The 26,531-nt window shown below is 40.5% G+C and overlaps 2 protein-coding genes across 4 annotated transcripts in view; both read right to left on the bottom strand.

Moving 5' to 3' along the window:
* The window catches only part of spag9b (sperm associated antigen 9b), a 38,393-nt gene extending 25,612 nt beyond the window's left edge, over positions 1 to 12,781 (bottom strand). For all 3 annotated transcript variants that reach the window (XM_047817208.1, XM_047817209.1, XM_047817210.1), the window contains exons 1-3: positions 12,140 to 12,781; positions 1,767 to 1,887; positions 182 to 252 (exon numbers count right to left, since the gene is read on the bottom strand). In XM_047817208.1, coding sequence (XP_047673164.1) covers positions 182 to 252; positions 1,767 to 1,887; positions 12,140 to 12,439 — 492 coding nt within the window. In that variant the 5' untranslated portion in view covers positions 12,440 to 12,781. The remainder of the gene's footprint in view (positions 1 to 181; positions 253 to 1,766; positions 1,888 to 12,139) is intronic.
* A 2,338-nt stretch (positions 12,782 to 15,119) lies between these two features.
* On the bottom strand, positions 15,120 to 26,112 carry daglb (diacylglycerol lipase, beta). Its single transcript, XM_027177690.2, has 15 exons — positions 25,586 to 26,112; positions 24,259 to 24,410; positions 23,805 to 23,979; positions 23,266 to 23,533; positions 22,553 to 22,675; positions 22,137 to 22,264; positions 20,962 to 21,091; positions 20,014 to 20,097; positions 18,152 to 18,229; positions 17,461 to 17,541; positions 17,219 to 17,346; positions 16,980 to 17,048; positions 16,734 to 16,806; positions 16,333 to 16,583; positions 15,120 to 15,810 (listed from the first exon to the last, which is right to left on the bottom strand). The coding sequence occupies exons 1-15, from the start codon at positions 25,678 to 25,680 to the stop codon at positions 15,615 to 15,617; spliced, it is 2,031 nt and encodes a 676-aa protein (XP_027033491.1). The 5' UTR covers positions 25,681 to 26,112; the 3' UTR covers positions 15,120 to 15,614.
* Between the last annotated feature and the right edge of the window lie 419 nt (positions 26,113 to 26,531).

Here is a 26,531-nt window from a genome sequence, read left to right as displayed (position 1 = left end):
GGCATGTTCACAAGTCACCAAAGAATATATCAGAGTAGTTTATTACTTTTATCACCAAGATCCCTACAGCGTATCAAGCATAAACTTTATAGACAGTATTAACATTAAGTACAAATAGAATAATAATATTTTAAAAATATTAGTTTCAACACACACACACACACACACACACACACCTCACCTCGGTGTGTCGATGATAGAGTGCATTGTACTCTCTCTTCAGTTCTGCTTCTCGCTCTTCTAATCTTCCAACTAAACAACAGACAGAAATCATTGCTTAGTGTCTCGCTATCAGACGACAGATTTTATCACCCTGAAAATATGCAGCTTCACTCAGACTGTAAAGATTTCCAAGATCTGCCTCCTTTGAAAAAGGATTTCATCAGCACTGAATCCAAATTGAAAAGTGTGCGGTCAAATGCAGTTACGTGACTCGGACACAAGAGGTCTTCGACACAACACAGATCGACAGAAGTGAAGAAAAAAAACCACAGAAGTTGTTGGTTAGCCGACAGTGAAAATGACTCGAGATCAAACGGTGAAACGTTCACTGGTTGAACTGGAGGATTTGTAAGCAACCTTCTGAGTGTGTGCGCATAAATTCTACTAGTCCATATAACACGTCATGAAAGAAAATGATTGTAAACAAACCCAACAACTTGTATCTCTAAATAAGAACAGAAAATAATTCAACATAACATTTGTAACAGAAGAAAGTCGATGCCATGAGAAATACATGAGGAATAATGTGGCATTTATTTAACTTTCCTGCCTAAAAAAAACAGAATCGGGCAATTTTTTTTAGAAAGCAATTTCGTTTGTCCTAATTTGATAAGGAGTCAGATTAAATGAACAAATGTGTCATTCATTAACTGGGTTGATTCCATTTGATCACAGATTGTAAAGTTTTTTTTGGTCAAAATTTTCAGAGCATAATATGATAATGATAATATGTTCCTACATCCCACTCAGGGTGAGACGCTGCCTCATACCCAGAGATCATGGGACAGGCTCCAGGTCCTACACCCAACTCCTCCTCCTCCTCCTCCTCCTCCTCCCTAACCACGACCATGAGCTTTCTCAGTTCACATGTGGTGAATGCAAACTACAGGAAATCACACAAAAATCTGCAACATTGAGTCGATGACTTGCATATACTGCAAGTTTTGTGCCTTCAAAGTGTTTTGGTAAGACATTTGTGCCTTATATCTGCAGTTATAAAAGCTTAAAAAGGAGTTATGTAATCGACACCCACTGAGAGATCGACTTGGCAGCGAGCGTCCTCATCAGTGTAGGAGCTCAGCAGCCCATCAGCTATTCAGCCCAATCTCAGGCCATACATATACATTTGAGAAAAAAAAAACAAACAGGGATGGGTTTTCTCTTTTCCTTTTAAAACATGACCTTCTCGCATACGCACTCGCGCACGCGCTCTCGCTCGCTCGTGCTCGCTCTCTCACACTCTCGAATCAAACCCACAACTCTGGAGGTGCGAGACAAACATTCTAACCACTAATCCCCTGTTCGCCACTGAAACCACTAACACACTGACATTACACACTGCGTTTTATAACTGAGATAAATGACGTAGATAAATATGGTAGCCTAGTGGTTAAGGTGTTGGACTTCTGACCAGAAGGTTGCGAGTTCAAATCCCATGTCCACCAAGCAGCCGCCGCTGGGCCCCTGAGCAAGGCCCTTAACCTTAAAAAGTGCTCAGTTGGATGAAAAATAACTGAGATAAAATGTAAAACTAAAATACTTACTCTGGTCTGCTGAGTTCTTGGTCTTGAGCTCCAGTTGTCTGGTTTGTCCCTCCAGTGTCGTCACTTTGTTTTGCAGCTCTTTCCTCTCCTGCTCGTGCAAGTCCTCGATCTCCATATACCTCTGAAGCGACACAGGACGCAAGCCTTTTTAGTTTAAAAGCTTACATACGGAATTGCAAAGCATATACACTGACACACAACACACACAAAAACAGCAGATCTTACAACAGACTAATTATTAAAAGTACAGTAATACTGAATTACACACAAAATTTGCCTTTAGACGCTTAGAAAACCTTTACAAGCAGAGACAGGTTATTCGAATAAGCAACGTTATCACTCGTGTGTCGAAAGTTTACCTTCTTGAACATGCGAGTGCCAAATAAAGGACGGCAGGTTCATTTTGCCACCCGTAACTAATCTGTAAATTTATTTCACTCTTAAAAGAAGTTTTCAGAAACGTTTCTTTGAACATTTTATAGTTTATGGCAGCCTTTTTAAAAAGGATGGATACTCCTGAATCTCCATGAATACTTGTACATGTTCTTGCTTTCTAAAGCCCTGATAGGATAAACATTATTTTTCTTAACTTGAACATAAAGAAGTGTCATGTTTTAAGTTCCTGTGTTAAGGCTTTTACATTGCACAGAAATGTAACGTAGATCAAAATGTTAAATCACACACAGATTTTCAGTGTACTCTTACAGATCGACCGAGAACAGGACATCATCTGATCGGTGCTGGCTGGAGCAGGCAAACCTGGTTCACCCACAAAGAGCCAATAAACTGTGCACACACAGCATTTACCACATATTAGTGCAAGGAGAGCAATAAATTAGGGCCTTGCTGTTCAATATATTAGAGACGGAGCTCTGATTCTGCCCTCAAAGACTCTTTATTCTTTTACTTCAATTCAGGTTAAATGTTTCTATTTTAATTAAAAGTGCTCTCTCGTGCTACTGTTGGTGTTTATCACCTGTATTTGTAAATCAGTTCCACAATAATAACCATTAAAATTCCTTTTTTAGATTTTTACCACCAAGGTCTTTATTATAGTATGTTGTAGATTTATTATAGTTTAATGTCATCTAGCAAATGCCAACACTTCTAATCACAAATGTCATCTATATCGCTTGGGATCAAGCGTGTAATCGAGTTTTATTTATATCTTTTTATTTCTGTAGTGATTGTAAACCCCAATGATGTCCCTGGGCAATTTGAGAATAACAGTGCCAAAGGTCCAAAAAGGGGACAAGGATTAAATATCGTCCTTAAACTCCAGGGCCGGGATTGATGGAGATTCTTAATGCATCGAGTTTCTCCTAGTGACTTAGAAATGTGGGCATTTACCCTTAAAAATAAAAAGAAGATCCTAGTAACAATAAAAGTTATTCATAAAGCATCTTAATCCTTAAAAGACCTCATAAGCTCAAAAAGTGTTAGGAGCAGTGAGGAGGACTTTTAAGAGACTTAAGTGTTTATTTAGCAGAGAAGAAAAAGGTTGAAAGGTGAAAAAGGAGAAGAAATATTTTATATATATATATATATATATATATATATATATATATATATATATATATATATATATATATATAAATAAATTATATACATATATATATATTATATATAAAAGTCACAAACGTAATCTCTACACGATATACACTCAAATATCTTAACATAGAGACAAAGTGAAAGTTTATAATAGACCACATTTTAAAAGCGGTCCAACTTTTATTATTGAACAACCAATCACAGTCTTCAAAACAATGTGCCATACCTAGTAACAGGGTTAAGCCCCTCCTCCTCTCTGAGATAAAAGTCTTGGTGTTTTCCTTGCTCGGAGTTACTCTGAGTTTGATCCTGAATCACTCTTTGTGAATCTGCACTGATCTGCCTTGTGTACAATGATCAGATGAAGTATGATTGAGCTAAACCCAAAAGAGTCAGTGGATTAGTCCAATAGAACAATGAAGCAGCAGTTTTATATGAGTGAAATTATTTACCCCCAGGTTTATCTATCCATCTCTACTGTGACACATCCACAGTAACAGAAAGAAAAAATTCATCAGTTCAACTTTAAATTGAAATGATACCTACTAAATAAACAGACCTGATTAATAGCCAAGTCTTAAACTGAATCGGTTCTTATTTTAGATCATGTAAAGTGTGAATGAGGAGCAGAAACTCTACAGTACATTAACATTGATTATGTATTAACATTCCCCTCAAGCCTGGGCAACATCTGTGGTGGCGTTGCTCTGGCTCAACATTAACAGCTGTGTGTGCACTCAAGTTTCAGTGAATCACTGCTGCCTGAGCTTATTCACACTAGATCGCACGCACGCACGCACGCACACGCACACACACACACACACACACACACACACACACACACACACACACACACACACACACACACACACACGCACACACACACACACGAGAGAGAGACAGAAACTCAAAGCTTTAGATCAGTTCTTCATCTGTTTGTTTTGAGCTGTCATGCCATAAATACACAGTAGATGGCAGAACAGAACAGCAGAAACATCAGACTTCTGCTGCAACACCAAAAACACCAGTGTGTGAAGATCCACATGCAGAAGATCAGCTCTAATGGAAGTGACAGGATCTTACTTAGTCTCCACTCTATTGTTTGAGATCAGCCAATCAGCACATTAATTCAAGTTCTGTGTGCAAATAACAGGGATTTGCAAACTGATGAGGAGGCGTGAGAAAATGAACCTGATCCTCTTTTTGACTGCTGAAACTCAATAGGGTTTAATAAGAAATGAAAGAAATGATTCAGTGAGAAACCTGAACACCTGGATGAAAACAAAACAAATCCAAAAGTCCTGGAAACATGTCAAACTTGAGAGTGAATTAAAGCAGTGCAGAGGGTTCGAGTCTAACCTCTGCCCAGCGTTTGCATGTTCTCCCTGTACTTTGGAAAGTTTTTATCAGGGTGTTGCCCTTTTCTCCAAAGTCCAAAAACATATGTAGTAGGTTGATTGGCATCTCAAAATTGTCTACAGTGTGTGTGTGTTTGTGTGTGTGGGCACGATTGTTCCCTGTGATGGACTGGAACCCTGTCCAAGGTGTCACCCACCTTGTGTCCCCTGGCTTCAGGCTGCCTCGCACCCTAATGTAGGAAAAGCAGTAGAGAACATGGACGAATGGATGGATGCATTAATGCACGAGCAGACGGCTAAGAAAAGCAGTACAGAACATGCATGGATGGATAGACAGATCTAACCAATTTCAAAGCCGTGTAAGTGTGTGTTAATAATAGGAATAATTCCTAGTACAGCGATGAACAAATCATAAACTCATGAGCTTCGGTGTGCTGCCCAGCCCCATGTTTTGGTGACCAGGTGACCATTTTCTGACCAGAAAGGTATAGAAAGGATAGGATTTTATTAAGAGCAAAATCAAGCTGTTTGGCAAAAGTCAATAAGATATTTAAGATTTTCTCTTTTTCTAGTTCTTTTACTTTGATCATCTGCTATGTATTAATAAAAAAACGTCTGGAAATCTGTTTGTCCCAGGTGTCCAAGCCACAAAAAGTGTTCCACTGGTGACATAACAAAAGAACAAACTGGTTAACCGTGTAACTCTAAATCAGCAGAGATTTCCCTTTCATGCCGTATATCATAAGTCTTTAGAAATGTCTATATTTCTGCCTAAATATGACCAAAAACATCAGAAGTCCTAAAAGCAGACAAAGTGTACACGCAATCAAACAAATCGGCCAACAAGATCATCTTCATTTAATTATTGAGAAGAATGATCCAGCAATAACTGCAAGTAAAGTCCCCGTTAACTGTTGATCAGTCCGTAACAACAAATTTTATCCCAGTCCTCTAGAGGTTCACATACTTTTGCCACTCACATATGTAATATTTAAACATTTAAAAATAATTAAAAACAAATACCACGTATAATATATTTGTTTGATTTGTCTGATTTGGTTCACTGTCTGCTTTTAGGACTTGTGTGAAAATCTGATGTTTTGGGTCATATTTATAGAAAAGGGTTCAAAAACTTTCAAGCAACACTGTATATTCGAACGAGGACATATTCACAAAGACATTTTGCTCGTTCTGCAGTTTGTGTGAATAAGTGGTGCCTAAGAATGCTTTAATTCCTGTAGGCAATCAAACTCCAAAGCCATGTGACCCACACTGAGTACCAGAGGATCACTTGATCATCGAGCTCGCTCACATCCTCGTGTCCCTGCAGCCCTCGGGTACTGCTGCGCACAGCGCTCGCCTTGTGATACGCAGGGTACCAAAAAAACCCACAATATTCAGAAGGATTAAATAGCAATAAAATATTTTTTGATGAGTTTAAATCATCAGAATGAAAATCAGCAAAGAGCCGGTTTAAAAGCTTACACTGCCCCTTTAATGCTACCAGGTGTGATTAATACACAGATTTCTCGGTGTGTTTGATTTGATGAAAAATGTACATGGAGAATTCAGGAGGTTTAGGTGTAACAAACAGGTTCTGGCAGGCAAGTGCACAGACTCAATCAACTCAACTATGCAAGCATCTGACAAGACGGGTAATGATGATATTATTTTACTGGGCTGCAAATTCCTGATTAGAGAGTTTCCCAGGTCAGTACACACTGTGTTTCACTGCACTCAAGACACATTGCAAACAGATGAAAAATGTCCTTGTACATGTTATATGTAAGCGACAGGAGTCTTCTGTTAAAGCTCGTTTTAGCACTAGCAGTGTGTGTTTGCGCGCGCGTGTGTGTGGGAGTGTTTCTGTTTCACCATCTATCTGCATTGCTCATCATATGATCCACAGGACACCATTCATATGACATCGCTGCAGAGGAAGGAGGACTGGCTGTGTACAGCCTTCTGAACATTTCACACATAATGATCCCCTTGTGCTGAAACCGATACAGAGGGAGCAGTGTGCTGGCACTCTATTGACAGAGCTCTCTTTAGGTCGACTTTATCTTCAGTTGCCTTGTTGTTTTAGGCGCACAAAGCCATGGCTCATAAGCACTGTGGCAGAAGCATATGAGTGCTGCAGAAAACAGCAGACGTACGTCATGGCGTGCGAAATCGGCTTGGAGGAAGCCGCGAGTCCCAGCAGTGGAGTAGGAAAGTCTCCTGAAGTCTGTAACATTTGTTCTTCAATTATTGCCTGTGTAGCTGATGAAAGGCATAACAACGACCTGATGCTACCACCACCATGCCTCACTCTAGTGATGACGATTCTTTTATATTTCAGCCAAACATAGCACTTTGTGTTAAGGCCAAATGATTCAGTTTGTATCCCATCAGTCCAGAAATCATTTTCCCACATGGTTCCTGAGGCTTCGATTGGTAATTCTGGTCATTTTTGAGGATAATAACCTCCTCATCAATACACAATTGTTGGACTGTACATGACTGTAGAAAGGACATTATTCACCCAAATGAGGACACGTTTCCCTTTAGTGTCTGGTTCCTCTCAAGGTTTCTTCCTCTTCCATCTAAGGGAGTTTTTTCTCGCCACCGTCACCTCAGGCTTGCTCATTGGGGATAAATACATTTAAATATAAAGCTAATATTACTCTTGAACCTTTTGTTCTATTTTTTTCCCGTAAAACGCAATACAAATAAAATTGAATCGAATTAATTATTCCCCCAAATAACCGCTTTCTTCTACGGTGGTCCTATAAACAGAGCAAAGCGGTGGTTCTTCAGCTCCTTCACAGTCACCCTTAACCTCTTGGTTGTTAAACTCGTAACGTAATTTCAATTAAGCCCATTTCGTTTTCAGCACAAAGATGGAAAAGTAGGTGAGGATTTATGTAAGGCACTGAATCGACACATGAACACGGGTAAAATTACACAAAGCATCCGGAGAAACAAGGCGTTATTGACAAAAGTCTTTCATTGGCTGTGCAGGCAAAAAAACCGTTCACTTGAAAATGCCTGGAATATATTCAGCTGTACTGGAAGATGAGACAGAAATTGTCTTCGGTCTCAGAAGAAGTCAGTATGCAGCTGCCAGCGCTCTCTATGGAACGGATTGCACTTCTGCCAGCTCCCACGTAGAGGTGGATTTTTGAAACCAGACCATGTTTCTGTTGGTTTACATTATAGACAGATTTTCCAGCTAGATTTTCTCTACTACTGCTGTGATTTGCTGGAAAATGTCCACATGACTAAACCTCTAGTCAGGAGGAGGTTAGGGGTAGTTTGAAGGTTGAATAACAAATAAAGCACAACAATGGTAAAGATCCGTGGCTGATAGCTACCCTGCGGAGCTGGTTTTTCTTTTCCTCATATTTTTGCTGTTCGGTTTGCTTTTGCTGTGCTGAACAAACCCAGATGATGAGATCTGTGACCTGATCATAATTGTATACCATTACACACAACTAGTAGTTTAGATGGAGGTTTTTAAGACACCAAAGTTTCTCTGAAATTCTTAAAACCCTCTTAAAATCTCCTTTAAAAAAAAAACTACCATAATATGATAAAACCATGTCATATAAGAGAAGAAATATATAAATATATATTCCAGGGATTCAAAGTTCAACATCAAATCCTGTTTCTTTAGAAAAAAAAGCCACAATTTTATATAGAGGATTGTGTACCAAATTATTTACCCCCAGTTTTATCCATGCAGGAAGCGTATTCTCTACTGAACCCCACAGTAAACATGACACATCCACAGAAAGTGAGGAAGAAATAAAAAAAGTCTGTCTAAAAAGCATCCTGGCTGCAAAGAGGGGCTCAGGAAGTTCTTTTCCCCAGTACATTCCTGACCCTTCCCTTACGTTTCCTCTCGGCATCTGCAAACAAGTTGGCTGTATACGTCGTACTTGGCTTAGATGTGTGGTGACATAACTGAGACATTCCAGAGGGATTGTAGGTAGACAAACACATCACCTGGATTGTTCTGTTTTAGCTGTAAATGATTTGAAATGTTAGTGTCTCAGGACAAAGACGTTCAGTTATACCATGACCATGTGCCACACGGTGCTACACGTTCAGCCGGATAATTCTGAAGTGACCTGCATGCTGCTTGAGCTCGTCTTAAAGTACACTGTCCAGTGCAGTTATAACCAATACCTCACGCTAGAATCAGGCTCGAACCTGCCGTCTGGATACTTGGAGTCGATAAGTTAAGGATTTGCACAGAGTGGATGTTAGTCTTTAATATAGCTGTAGTTAAAGTCTGTGCATTTCACGCAGATGACTTTGACTAATTTATTATTAGTAATAAGTTCACTTCTGTCACTCATTGAAATTCTCCTTCATCAACTCTGATATCATATCATAGCACTGCAATCTATACTGAAATCACACACACACAAACGCATGCACACGCCCACCCTAATGCACGCATGCACCCTAACGCACGCACAAAACATTTGTTACTCTTCTTGTGTGTGAATGACATCCCTCATTGGCCAGAATGATGCAGAACAGTGTAACAGTGGGTGATCGATGGCAACCCAAACACAGCGGTAACGAAAAAGGGTCGCATGCCAGCACTTCACTTTAGCTGCTATACACAAAAGGCTCATGTGACCTGAAAGCAAGCCTGCCTTTGAAGGAGGAAAGAAGAGCACTTTCACTCAGAGAATGCCGTCACACAAAACGTCAGGCATATAAAAGAGGGTGAGTCGGTAAGTAAGACACAGAAGGAAGGCAGTGTGTCCCTTGTGTGTTTCGATGGATCGTGGTGTCCCTGCAGGTTTATTCAGAACAAGCGGGTGACTGTTGCAGCAGCAGCAACAACTGGCAGGCAGCTCAGATGGTGGAGGCTGAGCTCAGGCAGCGTCTCACTCCTACTGACTGGACGATCGGCACTGCTCCGGGTTCATAATCCTCACCAAATCATCTTCGGGGATCATATCAAATAGCTTCACATTGCTATTTTCATTGATAATAACCCGTTTTGCAGCCAACTCTGCAAATCAACCCGTTTTGCAATCAACTCTGGTACAATGATCCCAAGCACGCCAACAAACTTACGTCTGAACGAGTAAAGAAGACAATTGAAATCGGTCATGTTTTATTTTGCTGACACCTGAAGTTGATGAGCACCACACAATTATTTAAGCCCTGGTAAATACACACATGTAAAATAAAGCACTGTAACTTGTAAATGCGTTCGAGTTTGAGCTGTTGGTAGGAAAAAGGAGCTTGAAGTCTAGGATATCACTGTACATATTGAAGTAATAAAGCTAAAAATGGAATAGTTTATATTCAGAAAATAAGGCTGCACTGAGGAAAAGTATTGGAATTAATTTACAGTTAAATGGGTTAAACATACTGTAAGTGAGTCCAAGCACTGGATTGATTCTATATTTAGGTTAGTTCCACCTCAGACAAGGTCACGGTGAAGCCAGCTACATCTGTACAGGCTCGTCACCGCTTTGTTTAAACGTACAACAAGACGTGCCTTCGCTTGTCGTTACATTCTGATAACGAGTCCGTCCCAACTGTTGAGTGAAAAATCTACAAAAATCAGCTGCTGTAACTAAAAGACCAGGTGCTTTTTTTTCCCCTTTTACAGCTTTCTTCCCCGTCGTTGTGTCCCGGCATTACACATAAAACTTCTGGAAAAGAGGATCCTGAATGGACTACTGCACCATCTCTAAAACGGTCAATGACTTCCGTATGGCATTTTGATTTCTGCAGATGCTTCCAAACACATAGCAGCGTGCAACCTTACATCGGCTTTGAAACTGAAATCGATAATCTCCTTTTAGGCTTAAGACAAGACAAGCAGATCCTGACCACATGCTGTTAAAGTCATTCAATTCCAGACAGCATGGAGAATTATAATCTAGAGCCTGTCTCTGGAGTGTTTAGTGAACAGAGTTTGACATCCTACTTGAACACAGTGAGGGGTGTTGATCTGCTGCATTAACACAGTGTCACGAAGAGGCCTTAATATATGTGTACCGAACCTGCTTCCTATCATTAGGACTTTTTACAGCACAAAGTGACATCTTAACATGATGCGGCTTGCTCGTTTGCTAAGGTGTGTCTTATTGTTGTAAGTTGAAAGTTGAGCGGAGAAAGTAGAAGTGCACAAATCTCGAAGGACTCGTAGGATAAGGGGCTTTCTGATGTTTTTTCTTTCCCCCCCAGAGTTTCTGCCACGCATGTGACATGTAGTATCACATGATTGTGCAAAAGCCCAAAGAGGAATGCATAATCTAATGCCTCACAGTTTCAGTTTATATAATATAACCTATATTATATAATATAACCTATATATTTTTTTTTTAAATTAAAAACCAGTACACAACCCAATTTTCTATACAATTTCAATTGAAAATCAAACAATGGGTAAAGATTCTGCTTTAAAAAATATAAATAATAACTCAGTTTTAACATTAAAGCTTCAAGTGAATATTTATCTTATTACGTTTAAAGTGGAAAAGAGTTGTGTTTTCACGTTCGCCATCACTGAAAGTATGTAAGTAGTATTTGGTTTAAACGGCTTATCGCTGTGCTACCTTCCTATATTTCTAGACAAATGGAAGCAGCAGTAAAAGATGACTCACGCTGACCTGGTGTCAGAGTTTAAACTGCAACACACCGAGCAAGGGTTTTCAGTCACCCAGATCCAAACACCGACCCATGGACCCACAATCAGCTATTTTTACCATTACATTCAATGCTGTAGATGTCAGGACTGGACATTGAACATTATTAAAACTGCTACAGTAATAACTTAGTCATAATAATTGACGATTGGCTTGAATTCGCTGCACGGTGCTGTGGCATGGTGTGAAACGCTGCCATACGGATCCCTGGTTCGATCGTGAGCTCGGGTTTCTGCTTGTATACACGTTCTCCACGTGTCTATATGGGTTTCCTCTGGGTTAACTTCCCAAAAACACTCAGATGAATTAACTTTAAATCGCCTCTAATGAGAATCTTAGACCTGTGTGAAGATGTCTGAATTGTACACTGTGAAACCCGTGTCCCATCCCGGGATAGGCTTCGGATGCCTGACCCAGCTTACTGTAATTAAGTGATCTTGTAATTGATATGAGAAACTGATATATTTTCCAAACACAAAATTGTCAAATCATCTGTTAATATATTTAGGATTTGTGAGTGAAAGGTTAAGGGGTTAAAGACATGTTTTATTTTTTGTTATGATGATGTTGAACCAGTTTGTCTAACACCTGACCAGCTGTTGATACAATAAGTGTACTGTCATCATGAACAGGAAACACACTGGAAGGGATCTGTGCAAGGAAAAAGTTTGTGCACCCGGGTCTAAATGTAAAAACACGACTCATCCTCATCATTATCTCTTCTGTCTGGAGTTTTTTTTCTGTGAAACAACAACAAACAACAACAGCAACAGCAACAGCAACAGCAACGCACCTCCTCAACTCCTTTCCTTAACGCTTTCTCCCTCTCGTACTGAGTGATCAGCTGTTCGTTGTCCTCTTTGAGCAGCTCGATCTCCACATCATGCTCCTGGTTCTCCGCGAACACCGAATCCAGGTTCTCCAGCACGGCCACCACCAACGGCATCAGATCCTTCACCACGTCCTCGTCGTATTTCCCGATCAGCCGCTCGAACTCGCGGTAGATGGAGCTCGCCAAGCCGGACACCTTCTCCGACATCATGGAGGAACCTCCCGCGTCCTCCTGATACAGAACAACGTCCTCCAACTCCATTTTCCCGTTCTGTGTCTTCTGTCTTTCTTTCTTTATTTATTTATTTCTTCTTCTTTTTTACGTTAAACGCAGCTAGCTAGCTAACTAACTACTTCAGATAGCTAGCTAGCTAACTAACTACTTCAGATAGCTAGCTAGCTAGCTAACTCCAGCTTTGGGGTGTTTACAGTAACTTCGCACTCCAAACTGACTCCGAGTAACTTTATAAAAAAGGATCGAGAGGATAAAAAAAAAAGATAAATAAATGACTATACTCTTCGGAGACAGCGCGTTAAGTAGACTGTCATGTTCTCCACTTGTTCCCAACTAAAGTCCCCACTTAAGAGTTGTTGACGGCGTGACGTCATTGTCTAAAAGTGGGATGGGCGGGGCGGAGGGGAGAAGATGGGGAGGGTGAGGTTGTGGGGGGAAGTCTGTCATTCAGTTCGGTGTTCATTCACATCCTGCACTCGTTTCTGTTATAATACTCCATATAAGTCAACATGTGGCCTGTCGAGCAATCAACAAGTTCAAATAGATGGTTAGCAAGACCTGAGGCATAGATAGATAGATAGATAGATAGATAGATAGATAGATAGATAGATAGATAGATAGATAGATAGATAGATAGATAGATAGATAGTGAGTGAGTGAGTGAGTGAGTGAGTGAGTGAGAAAGAGAGAGAGAGAGTGAGAGAAAGAGAGACAGACAGACACAGATAGACGGATGGATGGATGAATGGATAGATAGATAGATAGATAGATAGATAGATAGATAGATAGATAGATAGATAGATAGATAGATAGATAGATAGATAGACATGGATAGATAGATAAGATATACCTTTATTTGTACCACAATGGGTAAATTTCTGTTACAGCAGCAAAGAGAAAGAAATGCAAATATATAAAAATAATAAAGACATAATATAATATAAAGTATATACACAACACAATGTATAAATACAGAAAGGAAAAAAAAGACCACGAATAAATAGTTATGCTAACAGACATATTGCACACAGTAATATTGCACGTTTTCAACATTTCTGTTATTGCGTGTGTTGTTTTAAATACTTTGTTATTGTTATTATTGCAGTTAAGCAATACTAACATGGTGACTGGTTCTATGATTTTGATTGTAAAGTCTAATAGCAGCAGGGAGAAAAGACCATCTATATCGCTCCTTCAGACACTTAGGATGTAATCTTTCACTGAAGGAGCTGCTCAGAGATGAAACCGTTTCATACAGGGGGTGAGAGTTGTTCCCTAGCAATGATGATAGTTTTGCAACCATCCTCCTTTCTCCCACCTCCTGTACAGTGTCCAGAGGAATCCCCAGGGCTGAGCTGGCCTTCCAGATCAGCTTGTCCAGTCTCTTCCTTTCTTCAGTAGAGATGCTGCTGCACCAGCATACAACACCATAGAATATGGCTGAGGCCACCACTGAGTCAAAAAAGACCTTAGTGTCCTCAGCAGAAAGAGTCTGCTCTGTCCTTTCTTATAGAGTGCCTCAGTATTGTTTGTCCAGTCCAGTTTGCTGTTCAGATGAACACCCAGGTATAAGAGTCCACTCTTACCACATACTGTGGTCGGTCTGTGAGGTAGTCCAATATCCAAGCACACAGATGATGGTCCACTCCCATGTACACCATCTTATCCCTCAGGAGCACAGGTTGGATATAGAGAGTGAAGAAAGAAAGAAAGAAAGAAAGAAAGAAAGAAAGAAAGAAAGAAAGAAAGAAAGAAAGAAAGAAAGAAAGATAGATAGATAGATAGATAGATAGATAGATAGATAGATAGATAGATAGATAGATAGATAGATAGATAGATAGATAGATAGATAGATAGATAGATAGATATTGTTATAATAACATTCATTCTTCTGGGAAGGTTTAACACTAGATTTGTGTTCATTCAGCTGCAAGAGCATTAGTGATATCAGATCTGAGGTGCATTTGCATGTCAGTTCATCCTAAAGGTGTTTAGGTGTTTTTTTCCCCACTCTAACCTTTTACCCAACCATGTCATTATGCACAGAGGCATTGTCATGCTGGAGCAGTGTTTGGGCATCTCAGTTCGAGTGAAAGGAAAACAAAGCTACAGCATACAATACAGTAACATCCTGTACAATTGTGTACTTTCAGCTTTGTAGTAAGAATTTGAGGAAAGACCACAAATGGGTGTGATGATCATGTGTCCAGAAATATTTGGCCACATATTGTTTAACTTGTTTTCTATTTATACACCTGCTGTCAGATTATAAAATGATGTAAACTCTACTGACTTCAAAACAACCCACATCATTCAACATCTCCAGGTTAGGTTGGATCTTGAAACAGAAGGACAAACATACTAACCCTGGATTGGATGCCAATCGAGTCTTTCACCTGGGCATTACACACACTTATTCATAGCTAGCAGCAATTTAGGGTCACCAATTTACCTACCTACATGTGTTTATGAGGTTCGAGGAGACACAGAACCCATAGGATGCCAATTTGAAGACCCAAAGTGTTGTAAATAGCCTATAAGCTGAGCTCAGGAACAAATCCCTAGACCCTAGAGCTCTAAAAACGGAACCATAACCCTGCTACAAATCCCCGAGGAAAACATTTACACTTAAATCATTTTCCATATTAATATGATAACTTTATCATTATATATAACACAATATAATCACAACTGAAACCCAACACAATTTTGCATGACTCTTACTGACATTTATTCATTATGAAAATGTCACAACCAGAAGTTTTGTGAGCAAAACACATGAAGTAAATGAGATCACAATTAATAGTTCTCATGCAAACTGAATGAACATCAAATTTTTGTACATCTTTTTTATCTAATCGTCTTGCACGTAGTAGCCCGTCTTGAGTTTTCAACAAATGAATTCAAATTTGTTGAATTCAACAAATGAATTTATGGAATTAAAAATCAGAACGTTCATAAACGTGACATTCTGTTAAGACATACACACAACACTCGGAACACGACGACACTGCAGGTATTATTTCAAATCATAAAGCAATGAAACGGCAAATGGTGAGATATTAATGAAACCCGAAGAGCTGAATTGCTTTCGAAGTTTGAGGCTGAGGCAGCAGAGTTATAAACGGCAAAGCTCACTCCGGTCGTCTTGTGCATTCGCTGCCGTAGTTGTCTCGGTATCTGAGCTGGAGGCAGTAGGAGCTCAGATGACGTTCAGGCGAGCGTTGCTGGCTGAGGACGGACAGAGGGAAGACTGGCGCTCCCTGGTGAGGCTGAGCAGTGCCTTGTGGACCACGTCGGGCATGTGGTCTGGGAGCATGCGCGGGCTGATCAGCAGACTGTTGAACGCCGTCGCGCTCGACCACTCAGCACGGTAACGAGTCTGAGAGAAGCACAGCCTGGAGTTCGGAGTTTCATCAAAGGCCCAGGATGAGGTGAATCGGGAACAAGACAAGAAAAATAGAAATAGTTTTAGGGACATAGTACATTAGTTTCTATGGAAACTTTACACAAAAACATTTAACAAAAGATGTAATATAATACTGTGGTCTAATTATATTATCTTACTTCTTACTTTCACGTTCACACAAGTTTATCGATACACACAAGAAACTTTCACGTTTGCCATCATATTTAATCTAACAAATAAGAAACGTGCTTAAAATCCGTGAATATTGGCTGATGAGGTTTTCCAAAGGGACAATTCCACAAGAGACTACCAGTCTGTATAACTGGGCTGGGATGTAAGTGTGCTAATTAACAAGCTCTGCTAGTCTGTTCATGAATCTGAAAAGGGTGTCTGTGCCAGTTCTGTATTCTTCCAATCTTTTGGTTGAAACTGTATAGAACTCCAGAGCAGGTCTGTAGTGATCATGTGGAGTGACGACGGTCATTGTAAACAGAGTTATGTGGGCTCTGACCTGCGGGAGGGTCCATCCTCTGTGATATACAGGATACGGCCAGGCAGGTAGAGCGGCAGGTGTGTGGTGTGGGTGGGGGAGTCATCTGAAGACAAGCTCTGGTACGAGGTGGACCCGCGTACCAACAGGCTCTCCTCTCCGAGCAAAGGTCGAGTCAGCTGCTCCTCCCGCCTGTTCTCCATTTCTGTGGGAAAGTCATCTGGGGATCCACCAAACACCTCATACCAGCAGCCATGCAACAGGATTTTGTACTGGTGGACACGTGAAGCAAAATAAACAAACAAAAAAAACAGAACTTCATAAGGGAATCAGTTTCAGGCAGTTAAAAAACACTGATAAATCTTTGGGAATTACATCCACTTGGCTAAAAAGCAGAACTCCGTAGAACTCTAAGCTCTCACCTTTGGTTTATTGCAGTTAGATACCACCTTTAATATCCTCCTCTTTAAATCTTCCATGTTTGGAATACTCAATCTACAAAACAGGCAAAAACACAGATGCATTGAAGCAATCAATTGTTTAAGGGAAGTGAAACAAAAAGAAGTACAAATGCCAAACATGACATGTCATAGTGCCAAAATACAACACAACCCATAAGTCATTCTTTCAAAGATAAAATCATCAATTCTCTATAACCACCTTCTTACCTGGGTACCAGATCCTTTCCCAAAACCACAGAGACCACAAACTGCTTGGAGTATTCAGCGAGTGCTTTACTAAAGAAAGACATCAGCAAGAACTTTTAATGCGTTCGGTGTTATATATATATGTCTTTAGTAATGTTTCAGTGTTTCTATTTCTGATCTATTTCTAATCATGATAGTGTCATGAAGGCATGAACTTTTAGCAGACTGGTGAAAAGTTCTAAAGAAAAGTGCAGACGGACCTCATTAGGCCCCCTGGTGGTGAGAAAGCGTAGCACTGCAGTGTGGTGTAGGAACTGTGGAGGAGGACGGCCAGGAGCGCCGCTGCACCTGCGCCGAGGCTGTGACCTGTGATGACCAACTTGTACTCCTACACACACACACACACATATCAGACATATATATATCAGACATATACAAACCCACTCCAATCCAAGACTGAATACATCAACCAGCAATATAGGACATAAAAATCAAGACTTACAGGTGCAATGCTGAACGCCTGTCTCAAGATGCCGTCATTGACCAGCTTCTTGTAGATATACCCAGCTGCTTGAGAAATGCCCTGTGAACCAGAAAGAGATTACATTTCCTACCTTGCAACTTCATTCTTAAGATTTTTTTTTAGTTATTACTCCGTTACTCAGCTCCTATACCCTGTTCATGTAGTGGCTCATTCTCAGCATAACAGTGTCGCTGATGTCATGTGGTGTTGCTATTATAGGTTATAATGCAGTATCATGTCAGTTTAGTTTCAAGGAATACACTCTGGATGCACTGGGATGCCAGGCAACCAATCAATCACAGTGCAACATTCACACACTCACTCATACCAAGGGGTGATTTGGTGTAGAAGGAAACTGAAGAGAACTGAGATGAAATCCATATGGACACAGGAAGAAATGGAGAGACTGGAACTGGGACGTGTGACACTACCCGCTACACAGAGTGTTGCTCGTGTAATATACACTACCATACCAACGAATCGTACAAGTAGAATTAGAGACTTTATGAGGATGTCGTAGCTTAGTGGTTAAGGTGTTGGACTACTGATCAGAAGGTGGTGAGTTCAAATCCAAGGTTCAAGTATACAAATGTAAGTAGTATACAAATGTAAGTCGCTCTGGATAAGGGCGTCTGCCGAAATGCCATTAATGTCCACATGGTTATGTTACCTTGTGTGCGTAGCTGGCTCCTGACACACCATCCACAGACAGGTTTTCACACTCGGCAGACAGGTCCGTCAAGACGTCCTGTACACACACACATATATATATACTGTATATATAGATATAGATAGATAGATATCAGAATGTCAGACACAAAACAAATAAACAATCCCATTGCTTTACATGTAAATGGATGTTACAAAAACAGTGAAATGTACCATCAGTATATTTCACATCATTTCCACTATACAGTCAAAATAAACATCACAGTTATACATGTTTTTTGTCCATCACGTTCCGGATATTACCTCCTTTGCTGTTAGAAGGACCTCCACTCTTCTGAAAAGGCTTTTGCACTAGATTTTGAAGCGTGGCTGTGGAGATTTGTGTATTATTCATTCAGCCACAAGAGGCTGTGAACACGAATAGCGCTGATGACATCATCAGAGCTGCAGATGGCACAATGTTGGAAAGTCTGAACACTGACCATGAGAAGAGGCGCACATCCTAACACACTAGTGCCACGACCCAAATACCAAAGAAACGGAGGTTTTTTCATTTACCACATACATCTACACTGAACTCTGTCCTTGTATTTTCTGTGTAATGTTTCCTACTGCAACACTTTTAACAGCGTTTAGAGTTTAGACTGTTTGAAGAGGATCAGTATATTTTTTAACTTGCTGCAGCATGAATAAATTAAAGGATTGTGTGTGCTAGATCTCCAACTATATGTTTTCAGTATATTGTTTACTTAGAGTCATTTTTTTATAAAAGTCTTTTTTTCTGTGTTCAGTGTTTAACAGTTTCCTGCTTTTTGTACTTTACTAAGTGTCCGATTATCTTTGCACTGCAGGAGTGTACGACTGTAGCACAAGAATTTCATTGTATTTAGATGCTTTATGAACATGATAATAAACTTCAAACGTGTGAAGTCTTTAGTGAGATCAAGCTCTGATGCTAGGTGACGAGGTCTGGGGTTCAGTCAGGGTGACCGTTCAAAGGTGTTTATTATTATTATTATTATTATTAATAATAATAATAATAATAATAATAATAATAATAATAATAATAATAATAATAATAATAATACATTATAATACATTATAATAAATTATAATAGAAATAAAAACAAATAATTAATAACAATAATAAAAATTATAAATAATAATACATTAGAAACAATAATAAGTTATAAATAACCAAAACTAATAATAATAATAATAATAATAATAATAATAATAATAATAATAATAATAATGCTTTTTATTTATAGGCTCCTTTCTAGTCACTCAAGGAAATAATAAATAATAAAATAACAGTAAACAAAAAATATGTGGAATATATAAGCATATAATAATAAGTACTGAATAAATCTGTTGGGAGTCGTGTTGTGAACGTGACGAGAGAGACTGTATTCAGTGAGAGAATTCCAGAGATGAGGATCGGTGCGCCTAAATGCTCCAGCGCCCATGGCTGTTAAACGGGTATGGGGTGTAATGAGGAGCATTGATATGGATGAGTGTGGAACTGTATAAGATCTGATAGGTATGGTGGAGCAAGGTTATGAAGAGTTTTCCAAGTGAGGAAAAGAATCTTAAAAGTCGATACAGCATTTAATAGGGAGCCAGTGGAGGGGGTAATGTGATGCATGATGGGAGTTTGGGTTAAACATTAGTGGGGTTGAAATCAGGACTCTTCCAGCAATTCACGAGTTCCTGGAGTTCACGTTATACACTATGGTGTCCAGACCAACTATTGGGTGTGAGAGTCAAGTGTTCACATACTTTTGGCCACGTAAGCATACGTCTCTGTCCTGCATTCTACTGTAGCTTTATACACGGGACAACTACTCATTAAACACTCACCTTCAGCGATAACGTTCCCCTCACAGCAACCAGCACAGCCTCCCTCTTATGATCCAACGCAACATAGAACGGGATCTCATATACCTACAGAGCAGTAAAAAAAGCACTTCAAACAGTCAAAATAAACAGATAACTCAACGTGTTAGGGGTTTTTTTTGTTACACCTTTCATAACAGCCCAATAGGACCACAGGTTTATATTAACACACTGTTAACACACTAGCTCTAGTTTCCTACAGTAACAGCTACGACACGGTGAGTTTATAATAAAGTAATTATTAACTAATTAATAATAAAGTAATTATATAAACTATGTTATTAGTTAACACAGACCATGATAAACATATAATCAGTGATATGGTCAAGGCTTTTATAAGAAGCACTTAATGGAAGGAGTCTCCAGTGTCAGCACTTTGTAACCGTCAGTAAGGTTTGTGCTTTCTGAATATTTGGATATGTGACATTCATTTCAAGTGGGGGGAAAAAGAGAGAGAAGGTGGAAAATACTATTAAACATTTTACGTGGACATTCTGTGATAAAAAATGTAACCGGATAGTTTGTAAAATATCTGGGTCAAGCGGTTAAGGCTGTGGGTTGTAGATCAGAGGATCAGGGTTTAATAAGCCCCAGCACTGACTAGCTGCCACTGCTGGGCCCTTGAACAAGGCCCCATTTCTGCTCCATGAATTTCTTCAAAATAAAAATTTCTTTACAAATGCTTCCTCCAACAAGTGAATGAGCTGACGATATGGTAACCTGACACGAAACCCGCATCATTGGGCTGATCGATCTGCAAGCCAGGATCATGAAGCATCATGAAGCCAGGATCACTTCCTTTCTGTAAGAAGTGGTGTTCACATTTGTGACACCCTCACGGTTCAGCTCCTGTCTGAAGGTAGCACAGTGATACAGATGACAGTGTAGTGCCGTATAGATTGGATCTGATACCTGATTATGACAGCTGAAGTGAATGAAGTCTCGGTACTGAAGCTCTGTCATGTGTAAGACGGAGCTGAAATGGCAGCCGGGGTTGTCACCTCCGACCATGTCGTACTCCGTCGCGTTACGGTTATGGCAGCTGCAACAGAACAGCGAACGTTTATTAACATTGCATTAATGTACAGTTTAATACAAAGTCAAGTCAACATGCAAACACCTTCTTATCAGCACGCTGGTGTCCTGTTATGCCGAAAGGAATAGATATCAACTTATGGGATATTTTCATTCAGTATAGACAAATGTACATGTTATTATGGCTGTAAGTCTGATATAAAATAAGACAGGATTCTTTCAGTGTTTGTAACAGCCTTGTGTTATATATAAGGTGTTGGTCTATCAATTGTGAGTTCTAATCCCAGGTCTACCAAGCTGCCAATGCTGGGCCCCTAAGGAAGGCCCTTAACCCTAATTTTTTTCTATGAATGCAAGTTGCCCTGTATAAGGACATCTCAGAGAGCAGGAATGGGTTTGATATCAACATTTACTTTGAAAGAAAGTAAGATTTGTGTGGAAAAAAAATGACCATGGATTTCAGTGGATATTTTCAAGCCTTAATAGTCTAGATAATTAACCAGCTCTGTGGATTGAAACATGACAAAGACATTCAATGCTGAATTTGGACACATGGAGTGTTGTAAAAAAGTTAAGAAAGCAAACACGTGATCACACGACCGTGTCAGTGAAACAAGGCAGAAGGACTCGCCTGTGATTACGACACACCTCAGCAAGACAGTGTTTAATCCGATTTGTACAAATTTCCTAAATCGAGAACATTTCATCACACGGATGGTTGTGCAACAAACTGCCGAAGTGTAACTCGGTAAAGAACAAAATGTAACGTAGGCAAAAAAAAGGTTAACAATAAACTTCTGCTGAAACGCAACTTTTAGACGTATTATTCTATAATAATTTCTAGAAATTGCAGGGGGAAAAAAAAACAACAAAACATTTTCAGCACATTATAAAAAGAGATAGAACTGGTTTGCCCGGGTGCCAATACTTTCAGATGACACTCATTTTACTGTCATTTGACTGTATTTGTCAAGGTATGACTCCTAAAATTAAAGGGGAAGTGAAAGTCACTCAGAACAGTGTGTGTAAGTGAAGGTTCGGTGAAGACGCACCAGTCACCGCTCAGCTTGCAGCATCCCGTTAGAGGATTTAAGTAGAAATAAATGGGCCAGCCGTACGCAGCTACAGCAAACTGCATGTAATGTGCTGCTTTCTCCAGCTCTGTCTCCAGATCTTCTCTCTGTACAGACACGCAGACAGAAAAAGTATATTCTGGTTTAACACACAAAGGTTTGTGGACTTGGTAAACATGGCTAGAGATTGAATTGGGTATGTTACTGTATTTCGTTTCGAAACAGGAAGTAAAGGAAATACAGAACAGGACAAACTGCACAGATAAAAACCCTCTAGGAAGTCTGAAATGTAGCTTTGCCACTGTTGTCAATTGTTTAAATCCAACAGCCTTCCTTACTTACTTCCTGTTATCATGGGCGCTGTAAAAAAAGCAGTTACAGATCAACAGACTCACTATAGGAGATGATGGACTGTGGGACAGAACGTCTTCAGGGTCTTTGCACTGCTGCATTTTATCCTGCTCTTGATGGAGAAGCGCTAAACCTGCTGCGATGTCACTGGGCACCAGGTCCGTGTCCTAAAGAGAGGAACGCATTGAAAAACTTAAGACAAAAACAATTAGTCGAGATCCTATTTATCACATGCTACATTCTATACAGTATATAATGTCCTACTCCTTCTGTCAGTACGTTCACACGTGCAGCGACTTCAACTAGCAAAGCGACCGAGACTGTACGTTTCCGTCAAAAAAAGCGTGGGATGGTAACCGTTGGCGACTAGATGTGTGCATGTCCAGAAATGCGACCAGGCTTAACTTAATGCATATATGCAGAGACTTGGTACACTGCACACGTTAGAGCAAACATGATCCATGGCAAAGAGCGAAATCTGCTTCTCCTCATCTCGTTTTTTTTATACGATGCAGTTAAACGCTGCTGAAATTTCACCAAATCTGAAACGTTATTACTCTGGCGACCAGGAGTAGGAACGCCTACTGGTGACTTCGTAGTACATGGCTGTAGACTCAAGAAGTTCGATAAAATCGCTGTTTGTGTGAACGTAGCACTCAAAATAAGAAATGAATGAGTAATAATCAGAACTACTTGTACCGAATGTGTGTATAAGTATAGAGATATATAGCTAGATTCGTATGGTCTCAGAGCTCACCGAGAAGAAATCGCTGATGAGCTGAGTGACGCTGGAGAAAGCAGCTCTGTGGTTGTCGTCCTGAGGCAGGCAGCAGCACAGAAGACGCAGACGGCTCTCCCACACGCGTACGGCCAGTGAGCGAGCCGTGTAAAAGAGCTGCGAGGACTCAGTACTTTCCAGATCCCTCGGTCCCAAGTGCTCAACTGTAGCCGGACGTCGACGCAGGCTGCCCAGCGGGTCAAACACAATCAGCACACCCACCACCATGGAGAGAAAGATGATCCAGCTACAGAGGAGGACAAGAGCGCATGGCTGTGATATGAATCAGCATGTGTGTGTCAGCACTTTCCTTTTGCACAGATGTAACTGAAATATTTAATGTGACTTTTTTGAAATGGGAGTCAAAAGTCAATAGCTGATATGCGCAAGATATCCACAGATATATCTGTAATCTTGTAGCATCGATCGCTCATCAGTCGACGCGTATTGATTCCTCGCATTATTGATTCTATTGTGAAATCCAATTTGTCACGTAATAACGGTCCGCATTTACACACCTCGCAATCACAGCACCAGCTACGAGCCCAACTTCAGCCGGTTCACATCCTGTACTGTAATCAGACATCCACACGGCTCCTAGACAAGCCCACACAAACTCAGGCAAGAAAAGAATTCCCCGAATGTACACCAGGACCGGAATAAAGCGTCGAGGACCTGGGTTCATTATGGTTCCTTTGATAGAGATAGAGATGCAAGATAAAAGCACACACACACACACACACATTCAGTTCAGTTGTATTTCACTTCTGAATAACTGACATCATCAGAAAACTGTACTGATGTAATAATAAGTGAGACGGAGATGAAACATGAGAAAGAAAACCATGACAGAGTTCGAGTCTTCTTCTGGATGATTATAAATCATTACAGCATATAGGTGTGAAAGAGTAAAGACACCTTCAATACAGAGTCCTGGTGTGGTCGGCTTAGTCACTGATGAGCAAGACTTACCTTGAGCGCTGATGTAAACGACTGCACATAAAGTTATGATGATGATTCCAAGCAGGACGAGCAGAACAATAATGTAGCTGTGTAGAACAGAACCTCCATGGCAGTCAAATCTGCCTTTTCGGGTGATGTACAGAGTCAGGGTTGCAATCCACCTGTGATGTATAAAATATGTCTTTTATTCATCGGACTAATAAAACTGGGTGCACTCTGAGAGACAAGACTGATTTTATGATCAAACACACACACTGACACCGAAACACACAAACATTGACACACACACACACTGACACCGATACATATACAGACACTGACACACACTGACACCGATACACACACACTGACACTCCCAGACACTGACACACACACAAACACACCTACAGACACTGACACACACTGACACGCACACTGACACGCACACTGACACGCACACTGACACGCACACTGACACGCACACTGACACGCACAGACACGCACAGACACGCACACTGACACACACAGACACGCACACTGACACACACAGACACGCACACTGACACGCACACTGACACGCACACTGACAAACACAGACACACACAGACACACACAGACACACACAGACACGCACAGACACGCACACTGACACACACAGACACACAATGACAAACACGACACACACAGACACGCACACTGACATGCACACTGACACGCACAGACAAACACTGACAAACACAGACACACACTGACAAACACGACACACACAGACACGCACAGACACGCACACTGACACGCACAGACAAACACTGACAAACACTGACAAACACAGACACACACTGACAAACACTGACAAACACAGAGAGACACAGACACACACTGACAAACACAGACGCACACTGACAAACACAGAGAGACACAGACACACACTGACAAACACAGACGCACACTGACAAACACAGAGAGACACAGACACACACTGACAAACACAGACGCACACTGACAAACACAGACGCACACTGACAAACACAGACGCACACTGACAAACACACAAACAGACACACACAGACACACACAGACACACACTGACAAACACTGACAAACACAGACACACACAGACACACACACTGACACACACACTGACACACACAGACAAACACAGACAAACACAGACACACACACTGACACACACTGACAAACACTGACAAACACAGACGCACACAGACGCACACTGACAAACACACACACACTGACACACACACACACTGACACACACACACACACTGACACTAACACAAACACACACATAGACACACACACACGGACACACAGACTCACACAGACACACACAGCTTACCATATTAGTCTAATAAATATCTCAAAAGCTCCTGGCAGGACAAGATCATCACTTGCGATGCCCCACCGCCTCCCGAACACGACCACACCGGGCATGTTCACACCTCACAGGGACCCTGAAGCTCTGATGAAGAGTAACACGGGATTATAAAACCCTTTTACCGCCCAAACCCAAATCAGTGATCCGGTCAGACTGAACAAACCCTAACCCTAAACCCTAAAGCTTGTGTTTAATGTTAACTAGCTCGCAGTCCATAAAGCAGCATTTTGTCTCGGTGCCCAAACCTGAAACCCATCCAGAGCTGTAAGAGCTCGGTGTTCTCATCAACGCACAAAGTCACAAAAACATACTTTAAAACGGAGTATCCGTGAAAAAAAGAAAGAGAAAACTGAAGTTTAAAGAGCCGACACGTCAACGTCCACACGTCAAAGTTCACACGTCATTTCACGCGCTCTCTGTCACGGCTCTGGGCAACTAGCGTAAAATCATCGCTGTTGTTTTGCTTTTTTAATGTAGGTGCAACACTCAAAAACCTCCGACGGATTTCGGCACTTTGTCAAATAGTTCCGTGATGTATTTAGTGTTTTAAATAATAATAATAATAATAATAATAATAATAATAATAATAATAATAATAATAATAATAATAATAATAATAATGGGAAAAAAGATGTAGAATTACGATAAGGAATGTAAAATACATGAATAATTTTATATATATATAAATATATATGTGTGTGTGTGTGTGTGTGTGTGTGTGTGTGTGTGTGTGTGTGTGTGTGTGTGTGTGTGTGTGTGTGTGTGTGTGTGTGTGTGTGTGTATGTGGGTGTGGGTGTGTGTATACATACACATACAATACAGCAAAATGAATTTGGACACCTATTCATTGCATCCTTGTTGTTCTTCTACAGACTGTTGCTACTAAAGCATTACAATTTCCCTTCA

Source organism: Tachysurus fulvidraco, chromosome 8 (assembly GCF_022655615.1).
Source record: "Tachysurus fulvidraco isolate hzauxx_2018 chromosome 8, HZAU_PFXX_2.0, whole genome shotgun sequence".
NCBI classification, from domain to species: Eukaryota; Metazoa; Chordata; class Actinopteri; order Siluriformes; family Bagridae; genus Tachysurus; species Tachysurus fulvidraco.
This window is presented reverse-complemented; position numbering and strand designations above follow the sequence as displayed.